The sequence below is a fragment of the Oncorhynchus masou genome, chromosome 18 (genome assembly GCF_036934945.1).
Source record: "Oncorhynchus masou masou isolate Uvic2021 chromosome 18, UVic_Omas_1.1, whole genome shotgun sequence".
Classification (NCBI taxonomy): Eukaryota; Metazoa; Chordata; class Actinopteri; order Salmoniformes; family Salmonidae; genus Oncorhynchus; species Oncorhynchus masou.
In genome coordinates, this window is record NC_088229.1 from 28390620 (window position 1) to 28403034 (window position 12415).

The 12415-nt window shown below is 42.1% G+C and overlaps 1 protein-coding gene across 5 annotated transcripts in view; it reads left to right on the forward strand.

Moving 5' to 3' along the window:
• Positions 1-2194: 2194 nt before the first annotated feature.
• The window catches only part of LOC135504346 (E3 ubiquitin-protein ligase TRIM33-like), a 29620-nt gene continuing 19399 nt past the window's right edge, over positions 2195-12415 (forward strand). For 3 of the 5 annotated variants that reach the window (XM_064922837.1, XM_064922838.1, XM_064922841.1), the window contains exons 1-8: positions 2195-2794; positions 7181-7299; positions 7425-7572; positions 8003-8135; positions 8349-8465; positions 9841-9955; positions 10592-10738; positions 11990-12107. In XM_064922837.1, coding sequence (XP_064778909.1) covers positions 2236-2794; positions 7181-7299; positions 7425-7572; positions 8003-8135; positions 8349-8465; positions 9841-9955; positions 10592-10738; positions 11990-12107 — 1456 coding nt within the window. In that variant the 5' untranslated portion in view covers positions 2195-2235. Of the gene's footprint in view, positions 2795-3125; positions 3215-7180; positions 7300-7424; positions 7573-8002; positions 8136-8348; positions 8466-9840; positions 9956-10591; positions 10739-11989; positions 12108-12415 lie in introns of those variants that run through there. The other 2 variants (XM_064922839.1, XM_064922840.1) reach the window with 2 other exon arrangements.

The following is a 12415-nucleotide window of genomic DNA, read 5'->3' on the forward strand; positions in this document are numbered from 1 at the left end:
CACCAGGCCTTGACAAGTCTCCCCCTGGTGGCTGACCTGCTGTATGCCACAGTACATATTCTTAATAATTCCTTTACACTTGTGTGCATAAGGTAGTTGTGAAATTTTTAGATTACTTGTTAGATATTACTGCATGGCCAGAACTAGAATCACAAGATTTTTGCTACACTCACATTAACATCTGCTAACCATGTGTAGCCAATGTGAAAGGGCTGGCTAGTTAGCGGTGGTGCGCACTAGTGGCGTTTAGATCGGTGACATCACTTACTCTGAGACCTTGAAGTAGTGGTTCCCCTTGCTCTGCAAGAGCCGCGGCTTTTGTGGAGCGATGGGTAACGATGCTTCGAGGGTGACTGTTGACGTGTGCAGAGCTTCCCTGGTTCGCACCAAGGTCGGTGCGAGGGGACGGACGTAAAGTCTATACTGTTACATTGATGCTGTTGACCCGGATCACTGGTTGCTGCGGAAAGAGGAGGAGATCAAAAGGGGGGTGAGTGTAGCCAATGTGAAATGGCTAGCTAGTTAGCGGTGGTGCGCGCTAGTGGCGTTTCAATCGATGACGTCACTTGCTCTGAGACCTTGAAGTAGTGGTTCCCCTTTCTCTGCAACAGCCACGGCTTTTGTGGCGCGATGGGTACGATGCTTTGAGGATATATTGTCATAAATATACAGTTTATACGGGTTTTATATAAATGTTCTGTATAAATAGCCTCAAGTAAACAGACCATAAATGCCTACATTTTTGTTTTCTTGGAAAGCTCTGAGTGATATATGATGTCAGTACTTGTTGCATTTACAACTTGTCTATGTCCTATCAACTGGTTTCAGTGTATACATATACATATTGAATGGAATGTTAGCAGTTAATTTGCCAAATTAATCTAATCATTCCTCAAACTGTGGCTAACAATATTTTAAACAATACAATCTTATTACAGCACTGGCAAACCATGATTGACCAACTCCCTGACCAAAATGGCTGACCTTTGGCCCATAAGAATGTTCATCTCCATTCTAGTATTCTAATTGCGTTGAGTGATTTCTGTAATTCAGGGTTTATCTGTAAACTAAACATTGGTCTCAGTATGACACCCTGATAAAATGATGGTTAAATAAAAATTCCTAATTCTACGCATGAATCAATAGTCAAACGTAAGACTGTAAATCACGAAATGACTTTTTTTATACCTCGGTACGTAAGACGTTCAGGGTTGCGGTTCAAAACGGAGAGGCAATACGGACACGCCTGGTGTCCAAATTGAGGGCGTTTTTTGCACAAGAGAGAGTCGAGTGGAGAAGAGCGCATTCGGTTCAGTCGTCCTGATGAGCCCTTCGACAGATAGCAAGCTAGTTTATGATTACGACTAGAAATATAAGCAAGAATGTGAAATTTGTCTGCCGAAGTCGTGACTTGGGGGTGTTGAGAATCATTCCGTTTTAATCAGAGTAATTGTTCGTTTTTTCCCCCAATATATTTTCGGTGAAAATCACTACAAAAAAAAAATGCTTTAGATGTCATCCTGGCCTGATAGTATCTATTTACTATCTAGCTGGTGGGCTCCCGAGTAGCGCAGCATCTCAGTGCTTGAAGCGTCACTACAGACACCCTGGTTCGAATCCAGCCTGTATCACAACCATCCGTGATTGGGAGTCCCACACAATTGGCCCGTCGTCCGGTATTGGCCGTCATTGTAAATGGGAATTTGTTCTTATCTGACTTGCCTAGTTAAATAAAGGTTAAATATTTTAAAAAAAAGTTAAAAAAAAAAAAAAAAACAACTTCTCTCCTGCGGAAAGCAGGAGCGAAGGACACGGTGTCCCGTGTTGTGTTGCAGCGTAAACTCTCCCGATTGAGCAGTGTATAATGTATCAGGGTGACATCCAGGTGGTTAATACCAATATTACAAGTTATTTATCGCTGCTTTCCTACTAGAAATAAAATCAAGTGGGATGGAACAAATTGAAGATGGTGACCAATGCTACAAGTTATTTTTTAAATATTTATTTTACTACAAGATATTACTCCCTCGCCCATCGAAATAAACATCACTTCATTTAACAAGTTGCAACTTGCGCCGTGCTGCTGTTGTTGCCAGCATAAACTAGCTGGTAAGGGCTTATCAGCACGACTGACTGAACCGAATCCATTCGTCTCCACACTCGACTCTCGGCTGCGTCATCAATTTGGGCACCAGGCGTGTGTCTGTAGCCTCTCCGGTTCAAAGAGGAAGGAAGATGGCGGACAACAAAGGCGAAGAGGATATGGAGAGCGCTTCCAAATTAAATTCAGAACCACGGGGAGAGGATAGCGGGGACCCCGAATTGAAAGATGTGAATTCGGTGATTGTCATAGAGCCCGATTCGAAAGAAGGAGATGATTTACTATCCCAAGAGAATGTTTCTCAGATGCCTACACCCGCTAACGTTGGTGGAGGAGGGGACGCAAGCAGCAACAGCGCGGGCGCAGGGGGGGCAGGCAGCACAAGCAGTAGCCCAGTTGGGAACACCAATGGGGGTACAACTGAGTCCTCGGGTGCTGGGGACATTGCTGGAACCTCACCAACATTCACAACCGAAATGTCCCCACCGCCGACGGTTCCACCAGCCAACCCCGTCACCCCAATAAACCTTATGGATACGTGCGCTGTGTGTAAACAAAGTCTCCAGACCCGTGACTGTGAACCCAAACTATTACCGTGTCTTCACTCATTTTGCTTGAAATGTATCCCCCAGCCAGAGCGACAAGTTACCGTACAGGTGCCCGGGCCGAACGGACAGCCAGACACCCACATAGGTGAGTGTAGCCCTTGATCATGACTCTCAGTTCCATCACATTAACAGTTAGTCATTGGACGAAGGCGTCTTCTGTGGGGGGGAGGGGGGTTGTTAAGAGCCGCCACGATCGGTCTGAACATAACATTAACGCACATCACTTGCAGTACGGGTTTGAAAGCACAAGGACTTCATCTTCCATATCGTCGATTAATAATAAAAAAAATTACATGTATACACACCTTACACATTTTTACAAGGTTAGGGTTCCCACACGGCCATATTTCCTGTTACAGCGCTTGTTTACGGAAGACAGAGTGGACTGACTACCTGTGCTAATTAGCTAGCGTCTCCGAACACCTGTGTGTAAACGGAAGACGGATGCCACAAACGGGTTGTCACTGAAAAATTCTGTCGGCCTCAACTGTTAAAACCGTGTACAGTAAGTGTGTATTTTGCATTTGTGAAAATGTTTTTTTATATATGAAAATGTCATGTTCCTAGAATCGTACTGAAATTTAGAGTCGATGCACGTTAATATTTAGTATTTGTCTGTTTTGGCTTCCAGAGAAAATTCGCCCTTTAAACAGAACATGCAAAGTCCTTGGACTAAGGAGTAACGTTAGGCTCATTTAGTCCAATATTGGGCTAAGGTGAGTGTAGCCTGTTTGATTGAAGTGGCAATAGATGTGTACCGGAAATTGTGTATAAGCATTGAGTACCAGGCAGCAGCCAAATGGTCAGCAAGCATAATGATATGCAAATAAATCGACTTGATGGAAAGTTACATGATAATATTGTTTTCCACTAATTACCAAACGTCATATGGCGATATATCTATATTACTTACACTTTGACTCATTACAATAATGACTCACTTTGGGCCTAACAGCTCGTTATGGTAATGCAACATAGCATACTGAATAATCAACAGCCCCTGGGCCTGATAGGTCTATGCCAGAAGAGTATTCATATTGAATGTCACATGTGCAACACAGTATACTTATTTTCAGTTTGTCTTATCTGTAAAGAGCCTTGGCCTAAGACCCAAAATTCAGTTTCTCCATCCTTCCTCAATGTGGGAAATTTGTCCATCCACCGAGCATTATACTTGCATGACAATTACACCAGAACTACAATGCCCACATAAAGACAAGCCACATTCATATTTGGTAAGCCCCCAAAATTCTGTTACGGCTTTGGGACCGGGTGACATGATTGTCATAGGTGTGTGCATGTCTTCAGATAGAACACACATTTTGTTTTGCTTTTGTTAGCAAGGTTTCCCAGGAGTAAACATTATGGAAAATTGGTGGACATGGAAAAGAGCTTGTTTTCTCAGATGTTCAAGCCTGAGGGGCTCTTTGAGTCCACCACTATGGCAACCAAATAACCTAGCTAGCTACGGGTCTGTGTAGTTGATATTGGTGCATTGATCCTTGTGGACTAGGCCAAATAATGTTTGAGGACATCCACGTGCGATTGGACCTCAAAGATATAGGCCTATAACGCCATTGACAAATTAAATGACTGATGAAATATGGTACTGTTGGTTGTTTGCTGGGAAGAAATAATGTTTTCCAGCTATACTAATTCAAATCATTTAGCAGATTTTTTTTCCAAATCAGATTGATTCATATAGCCAGTTATGTCCAAAGAAATCAACCAACCAACTTTTTCCAGCTTGATATAATGATTAGGCCTAGGCCCATTTCTCACTTGGCAAAAATGTGGATTACTATTTACTTTTACTCTATCAATGGTCAATTCTAGTAAACCTGTTCTTGATACATTAACCCTAGGCTAACTATTGACATTCAGAACTCATTTACAGACAAGTTATTAAGGCCTAGGTTAAGATCATGGGCAACCAAGAACACATAATTCCAGCATTATTTCTGGCATTAAATCTAGGTAAAATGTTTCCCATTTTAGTTGTGGCCTTCTAGTTTTCATCTTTTTATTGGTGGACATGTCGTACGGCCATGGGATGAACATGTCTGACTCCATCCATTACGCTCCACTTGACAATGGCCCAGGAACACTACCCTTTCTGCTTGTCAGCCCCCATTGCCTTCTGGAAGATGCCATTATGACACTTCTGCCTACACCTAGACTAGTCTGGTCCTCCTAGATCTGTTTGTGAGTATTGCAGCCAACCCCTATGGTCGTTGACATAGCAAACTTTTAGAATTGACCATTTCCATAGTGGTTGGCTATTCACAAAAACCGATATGGGACCAGACTATGCCTTGTCTATTCAATGCCGATGGCATTTTGGCCACTGTGGTCTGAACTACCCAAGGGCTGTTCTTTTTTTCTTTTTAAATTATTATGACCCACTTTGTCTTATCAACATGGCTAAGATCGGATGATTTCAATGTAAAACATAAATACAGAAGCATAAATAAGAGCAGTAGACTTGGGTCTAACTGTTTAATGCCATCTCAAATTTCCTTGTGTGCCAAGTCTACAAAAAGAACAAAATCGCCACTTGGTTTGGTATAGCCTATTTACAGCTGAGGGATTGGGTTGGGGGGAAACTCGAATTCAATGGTTGAACTATGGATGCAAGGAATTACAGTTCATGAAATCAATATCATGGTTTTAAACATGTTTAGAAGCTATATGTTGTTTATTTACAAATTTAAGTGTTAGGCCAAACATACAACATTGCATTATATTTGGAGTTATTTGCTTATGTAAATGTGGCATTAATAATAAGGCTCCCGAGTGGCGCAGCGGTCTAAGGCACTGCATCTCTGTGCTAGAAGCGTCACTACAGACCCTGGTTTGATCCCAGGCTTTATCACAACTGGCCTTGATCAGGAGTCTCATAGGGCGGCGCACAATTGGCCCAGCGTCGTTAGGGAAGGGTTTGGCCCGGGGTAGGCTGTCATTGTAAAATAAGAATTTGTTCTTAACTTACTTGCCTAGTTAAATAAAGGTTTGATTATTTGTAGTTTAAATTTCATGTAGATCAGTAGGCCGAACTGTTGCTGGAGGGCCTAACCATTGAATAAACAAACATGGACTAATGGTACACAATTGTCAGTGTCATACACATGTAGGCTACTAAAAAGGTCTGATAGCTATGTTACAATTTCAGACATTCATGCATGAAATTCTGCTTCACCTGTTATTTAGGTCATATAAATGGTATAATGTAACAGTACCGACCATGAAATAGATTATGCATTTGGATACTGTTTGTGCGCATGCACCCTGACTTGCCTCAGTTGAAGGTGTCACAGCTGCAGTGGCAGATCAGATCAGCCTTGTTGGTGTGGTCTCAAAAACCCTCCAGCTGCACTCACAGCCAATCACTCAGAGCCCCCTGCAGCTGGGGCTTACACAAACCGGCTGTGTGCAGCCTGAGCCGGTAAAGACTGGCTCAAACCGGTTTGTGCTGCATCCAGTGATGTACAGGGGGATTTAATTGATGTGTTTAAGGGAGTTGAGGGGAGTTAAGTGTGGGGTAGTTAAGGATTATGTATTCAACATTTAGGGTTATGTATTTTCATCATGCATATCATTGCCCTCTTATGATATAGCTCACTGATTTACATTTCCTGCATGAGCATAGCAACCTCATTATTCAGAAATGTTGAAAATAATAGGAAATTTGGGGGGAATCAGAATAAATAATAATAATTTAATGGATTTATATTACTCTTTTCCCAACCCTCAATGGGAAACTGCCTCATCCACCACCAATGTGTAGCACCCACCTACTTCGGCCCTATAATGTATTCCGCTATTCATACATTACTTACCAATTCAATTGTAACATCTTTATTATTACTAAGTTTTAAGTACCAACCAATTGTAAATGGTAAAAATCTGACATGGCTGATATTTCTCGAAGAAGGCTACCCAGAAACCAGTCTTTCCATACAGTTCAGATTTTTAGATACAATCAAACTCATCTTCATCAAAAATGTTTGTGTTTGTGACAAGCTGAGAATGTGTTCTCAGGGGCGGCAGGTAGCCTAGTGGTTAGAGTGTTGGACTTGTAACCGAAAGGTTGCAAGATCGAATCCCCGAATCTGACATGGTAAAAATCTGTCGTTCTGCCCCACTGTTCCTAGGCCATCATTGAAATAATTTGTTCTTAACTGACTTGCCTAGTTAAATAAAGGTAAAATAAAAATGTGCCGGGACAAATTATCATTAAAAAATGTTATGTAGTTGAACCAGCTTGTGATGCCAAATGTGTTTGATGATTTGCATCCGTCTCTTTTCTATATAAGCTTTTTCAATAGCCTCTGACCTCTGTAGTATCTGTATGAAAACAATTAGTGAGAAATTTTTTTTTTTTTTTCTGGGTTGCTGATTTCAAATATTTTCTTTGTAAATTTCTATAGGCCTAACCAGTGCTTCTCTCTCTTTCCTCTGTCTACTCTAGTGAATGTGATGCGGTGCATAGTTTGTTGTCAAGACTGCAAACAGAGCGACATCATTGACAACTACTTTGTCAAGGACACTACCGAGGCCTCCAACACTTCAGATGAAAAATCTGCACAGGTATACCACACAATCCAGTTATATTCAAGTGGATGGTTGATTAATACAAGCTCCCATTTTATCAGCTGGATGTAGCTTAGCCTAAGTATGTGTGTAAGTGGGGTCATGTGTTTTGTCTCATTCAGATGTGCACCAGTTGTGAGGACAACGCAGATACCATAGGCTTCTGTGCAGAATGTGGAGAGTGGTTGTGCAAGACCTGCATCGAGGCTCACCAGAGGGTCAAAATCACCAAGGACCACAAGATCCGCAAGAAAGAGGACGTCTCTGAGGGTAAACTGTCCTACAAACCTAAACACAATATGTAATGTGTACCCAGGAATATCAAGTGAAAATTTGACATATTTGGATGTGTAGGCCAGCGCTTTCTATTTGCAAGTAGAAGGCTCTGGTGTAGGCAATTGGTGTCTCATAGCACGGTGTAGTTTCACCAGGCCTCGTAACTTCATAGCTGATTTGCTGTTGCCATGGCGACCATACTGCAGAATCAGTCAGCGTGTTCCAATAGTAGATTGGCCCTGCTGGGTCTCAGTATAGCTGGCATGCAGTACTATATATTGAGATTATATCAGACTTTTCTGAAGTATTAATTTATGTATCTCTCTTCTATTCTTTCTCTCTCATACTTTCACTTTTTTTCTACCCAATCACAAAATGTCATTCTTTCATACTTTCTTTCGTTTGTTTCTCTCTGTCTCTGTAGAGTCTGTAAGTGCGTCGGGTCAGAGACCTGTGTTCTGTCCCGTCCACAAACAGGAGCCCCTGAAACTCTTTTGTGAAACCTGTGACACACTCACCTGTCGGGACTGCCAACTTCTGGAGCACAAGGAGCACAGGTAGTGCATAGCCAGCACAGGATTGATCTTTAGAATAGGAAATCTAAATCTGTAGTGGATTCTAGTCAGTGGTGGTGGTGGATGGTAATGCATCTGGTTTTGTGTTACATTCACATATCTCCAATGAGGATTGGGCACCATGAAAAAAGCAGCATCTAGTCCAGTGATCTAAGCCCAAGTGTTCTGTGCTGAACAAAGTTTCTCCTCCCTCAGGTACCAATTTCTGGAAGAGGCCTTCCAGAACCAGAAAGGCTTCATTGAGACACACATGGCCAAATTGCAGGAGAAAAAGACCTATGTCCACTACTCTCACGCTCACGTGACAAGCAGGTACAGCATCATTCCCATCTCTTCTGTGAAAGTGTCTCGCTATGCTACTTCATAGCTGCAGGGTGAACTTTCCCTAGGTATAAATCTAGAACCAGCTTCCTGTCCCCCAATCCTAATCTTAACCAGAGTGAGAAAAATACTAGGGGCCGCTTCACCCTACAGCGATTTCATACAGGTTTGTTAATGATTTGAGGAAAATTTCCCCTCCCAATGTTCCCTTTAAGCTGTGCGCGGGTGCGTAGTAGCCCCGAGACTGCCGCGCAGTTCCCTCGGGACTGCCAGCCCACGGAGAAAAGCATGAGATTGAACTTCACTTAACTTTCTAGAGTTTTCCCTGTTAGTTTCCCTTTACTGTGAATGTGAATGAATCAATGCAATACTTTAAAGTGGATGTGTGAATGAATCAATGCAATACTATCCACTTTCAATGCAACATACCTAAACTAACTATAAAAGAGATTTTGTTGTAGGCAGAATGCATCTGAGTAGGATTCTATTGCAATAACATGCATGGCTCAGCCCGTACTCTACACAGACCAGTGTGGAATAACCAATCAGAGCTGCAGTAGGCCTATATGCAAATAGACTATTACCATATATGGATATGTGCCATTTTACGTTGCACTGAACTGTGTTTACAGCATGAGCGGTCATGAGTAGATGCGCTTCTCTTGAGGTCAAAGCGAGAGCTGCATGTAGCCACGTGTGCACATTTTGTTCATATCCTTTGCTAGTTAGTGAGTTATTAGCCCTGATAGATAATTTGTGGTCAGCAATAGGGGAGTTTTTGCTTCCTACAAGAGCACGAAATGTGTGCTTTGAAAAGCGAGTCATTTTTCTTTTTTTTTCTTAAAGGGGCAGTGTTGTATTTTGAGGCAGACGGTAGTAAAATTGGTCTGATTCTTTGTAATAATGGTATGGGAATAATAATGCATTTTACTTTGTATAGTGGTTTCTTGCGTCAAACACAACAAGATTTTCTGTCACCTTGTCTGAAAGACAAGCGGATAAACAGGGTAATGTCAAGCCTTGCATGTTTTTTTCAAAAGTCTCATGGAATGTAGGCCTACATTGAACACCACACATTGGCTGCTACTGTAGGCTGAATGATAGAACAGCTATTTCCTTGTTCAAATGTTATAGGAAGCATTTTTCTCCATTGTTGTTGATGGTACGCCACTCTGGTAGGCCTACATTATGATCAAATAGCCACAGTAGCCTAATTGGCCACTGTTAAAACTGTAATTTAAAGTGGGTACAGCTACAGTGTTCACAGTAAACGCATGCTGGTAGTTGCACAGCATTTACTAAAAGTGCTATTTTATTGTTTATTAGTGAGTTTCCAGTTTGGGTGTCTGTGTCTGTTTCCATCCAGGCTAAAGGAAGTTACTGAGACTCATAGGAAGGTGGAGCATGAGATCAAGATAGCCGTGTTTACTCTTATCAATGAAATCAACAAGAAGGGCAAGTGTTTACTGCAGCAACTTGAGGTAAGGCGATAATGGAACCAATGTAAGGAATGCATTTAAACTTATCTTCAGAACCCTTAGAATTGAAAAAATGACATTCTGTGTATAACTATTTATGCTCTCAGGCCCATTTTCCTAGAACCAGATTATGCAGATTATGCCTAGTCCTGGACTGCATAATCTGGCTCTAGGAAAACGGGCCTAAGAGCATTATACACAGAATGTCATTAATCTGGAGATGTTTAATCCAGGGCTAGGGCTCGGGAAATGCTCCATCAGTGTTTTCATCACTATATAATACTAATGAACTGTATCTAAGCCTATATATTGAGAAACATGAATACTAATGAATCACTATGAACTTAATCTTGCTCCTACATTGCCAGATGATGGGAAGTTTATGATGTTATTTGGATACTGTTTTAACTGAATAACAAAGGGGTTATGGTTTACCCTAATTACGTAGTAATCACAGACATGGCAGGTAGCCTAGTGGGCTGCAGGTAGCCTAGCAGTTTTGAGTTTTAGGCCAGTAACCGGAAAGTTGCTGGTTCGAATCCCTGAAAATTGTTCCTGTAAATTGCTCTGGATAAAAGCGTCTGCTTAAATGACTAAAATGTAACATTTCTCCCTACCGTTTGTCCCTTGGTCCTCCAGAGTGTGACTAAGGAGAGGAGCATGAAGCTGTTTTCCCAGCAGACAGACATCGCCAACCTGGCCAGGCAGATCCTCCACGTGCTCAACTTTACCCACTCTGCCATTAACAGCGGCAGCAGCACCGCCCTGCTTTACAGCAAGAGGCTGGTACGGAGTACAGATAAACACACACACTCAGGAAAAAGCTCACGCCATGACATATTCTCCATGACGAAAGGCTAAAGGGTGCACTATAATATGCGGATGCTATGACAGTTGCCCTATCTGAAATCGATCCTCTGTATATAGTACCGTAATTGCTGGACTATTAAGCGCACCTGAATATAAACTGCACCCACTGAATTATTAAAAAATATGTATTTTGTACATAAATAAGCCGCACATGTCTATAAGCCGCAGGTGCCTACCGGTACATTGAAACAATGAACTTTACACAGCCTTTAAACAAAACACGGCTTGTAACAAAAATAAATAGGCTTTAACGAAACACGGCTTGTAACAAAAATTAAAACAGTAGCCTACCAAGAAAGTCATTGGTCACTATCTTCCTCCTTCTGTGCACTGAAACCACTGAAGTCATCTCCTTCGGTGTCGGAGTTGAATAGCCTCAGAATTGCTTCATCCGATGTTGGATCATTTTCATTGTCGCTCTCGTCACTTTCATCCGGAGGCAAATAGCCCGCTGAGCTCATGCTGCCCCTTCAACACGCAGCAGTCCAGCCTTTCGAAACCCGTTGATGATAGTGGATTTTTTGACAATGCTCCACGCTGTCAGGACCCACTGGCAGACTTGACCATAAGATGCTATTCGCCTGCGGCCCGTTTTAGTGAAGGATTTCTCCCCACTTGTCATCCAAGCCTCCCACTGAACAAGGAGCGCCACCTTAAATGCACGATTTACACTGATGTCGAGTGGCTGCAAATACTTTGGGCCATCTGCTTTTCTTCCCTCTGAAAGCTTTTGTTGTCTTTTTGCACTGAGTCAGTTCCTCACGCTTCTGTTTCCAACGTCTTATCATCGACTCATTAAGACCAAGCTCCCATGCAGCAGCTCTATTTCCTTTTCCAACAGCCAGATCAATCGCCTTCAACTTGAAAGCTGTATCATATGCATTTCTCCGTGTCTTTGCCATGATGAGGGTGACAAAATTACTACCGTAATCAGAATGATGGGAAGTTTGAGCGCGCTCGATTTACGTCACATCATGTGCCGGTGCTCAGTTTTTGGCGACATGAATCTTGTGAAAGCGGAAAAAATCCATAAATTAGCCGCCTCATTGTATAAACCGCGAGGTTCAAAGTGTGGGAAAAAAGTAGCGGCTTATAGTCCGGAAATTACGGTATATTGTCTATATAGTATCTGCAAACAAATTACATCCCAATATCTTCATTCTTCAGATCATCTACCAGCTGCGCAAGGTTCTGAAGGCTGGACTGGAACCAGTGCCTCAGGCTAATGGTTCTGTTCGCTTTTTCTGTGACCCCACATTCTGGGCTAAGAATGTGGTCAACCTAGGTGAGAGGACCCCCCTTTGACTGTGATGGGGTTTTGTGGGGTTTACTACTATACATGCAAGGACATCTGTTTCTGGTCAGTGATGGTACAGTGTAAAACATTTAATAGAAAGGGGGGGCGAACTCGATCTACTTTATGAAAATTACTAAAACCAAATGGAATCTGTGTAGTAATGATAATGGACATACATTCATAGTTTTCTGATTATGTCTAGCTCCCTAATAATCACCCAAATGAAAGCTAGACAGTCAGGGAGCATCGAATTTAAAAAATAAAAAAACTGGATAGAATACTTTTTCCCCTCAAAT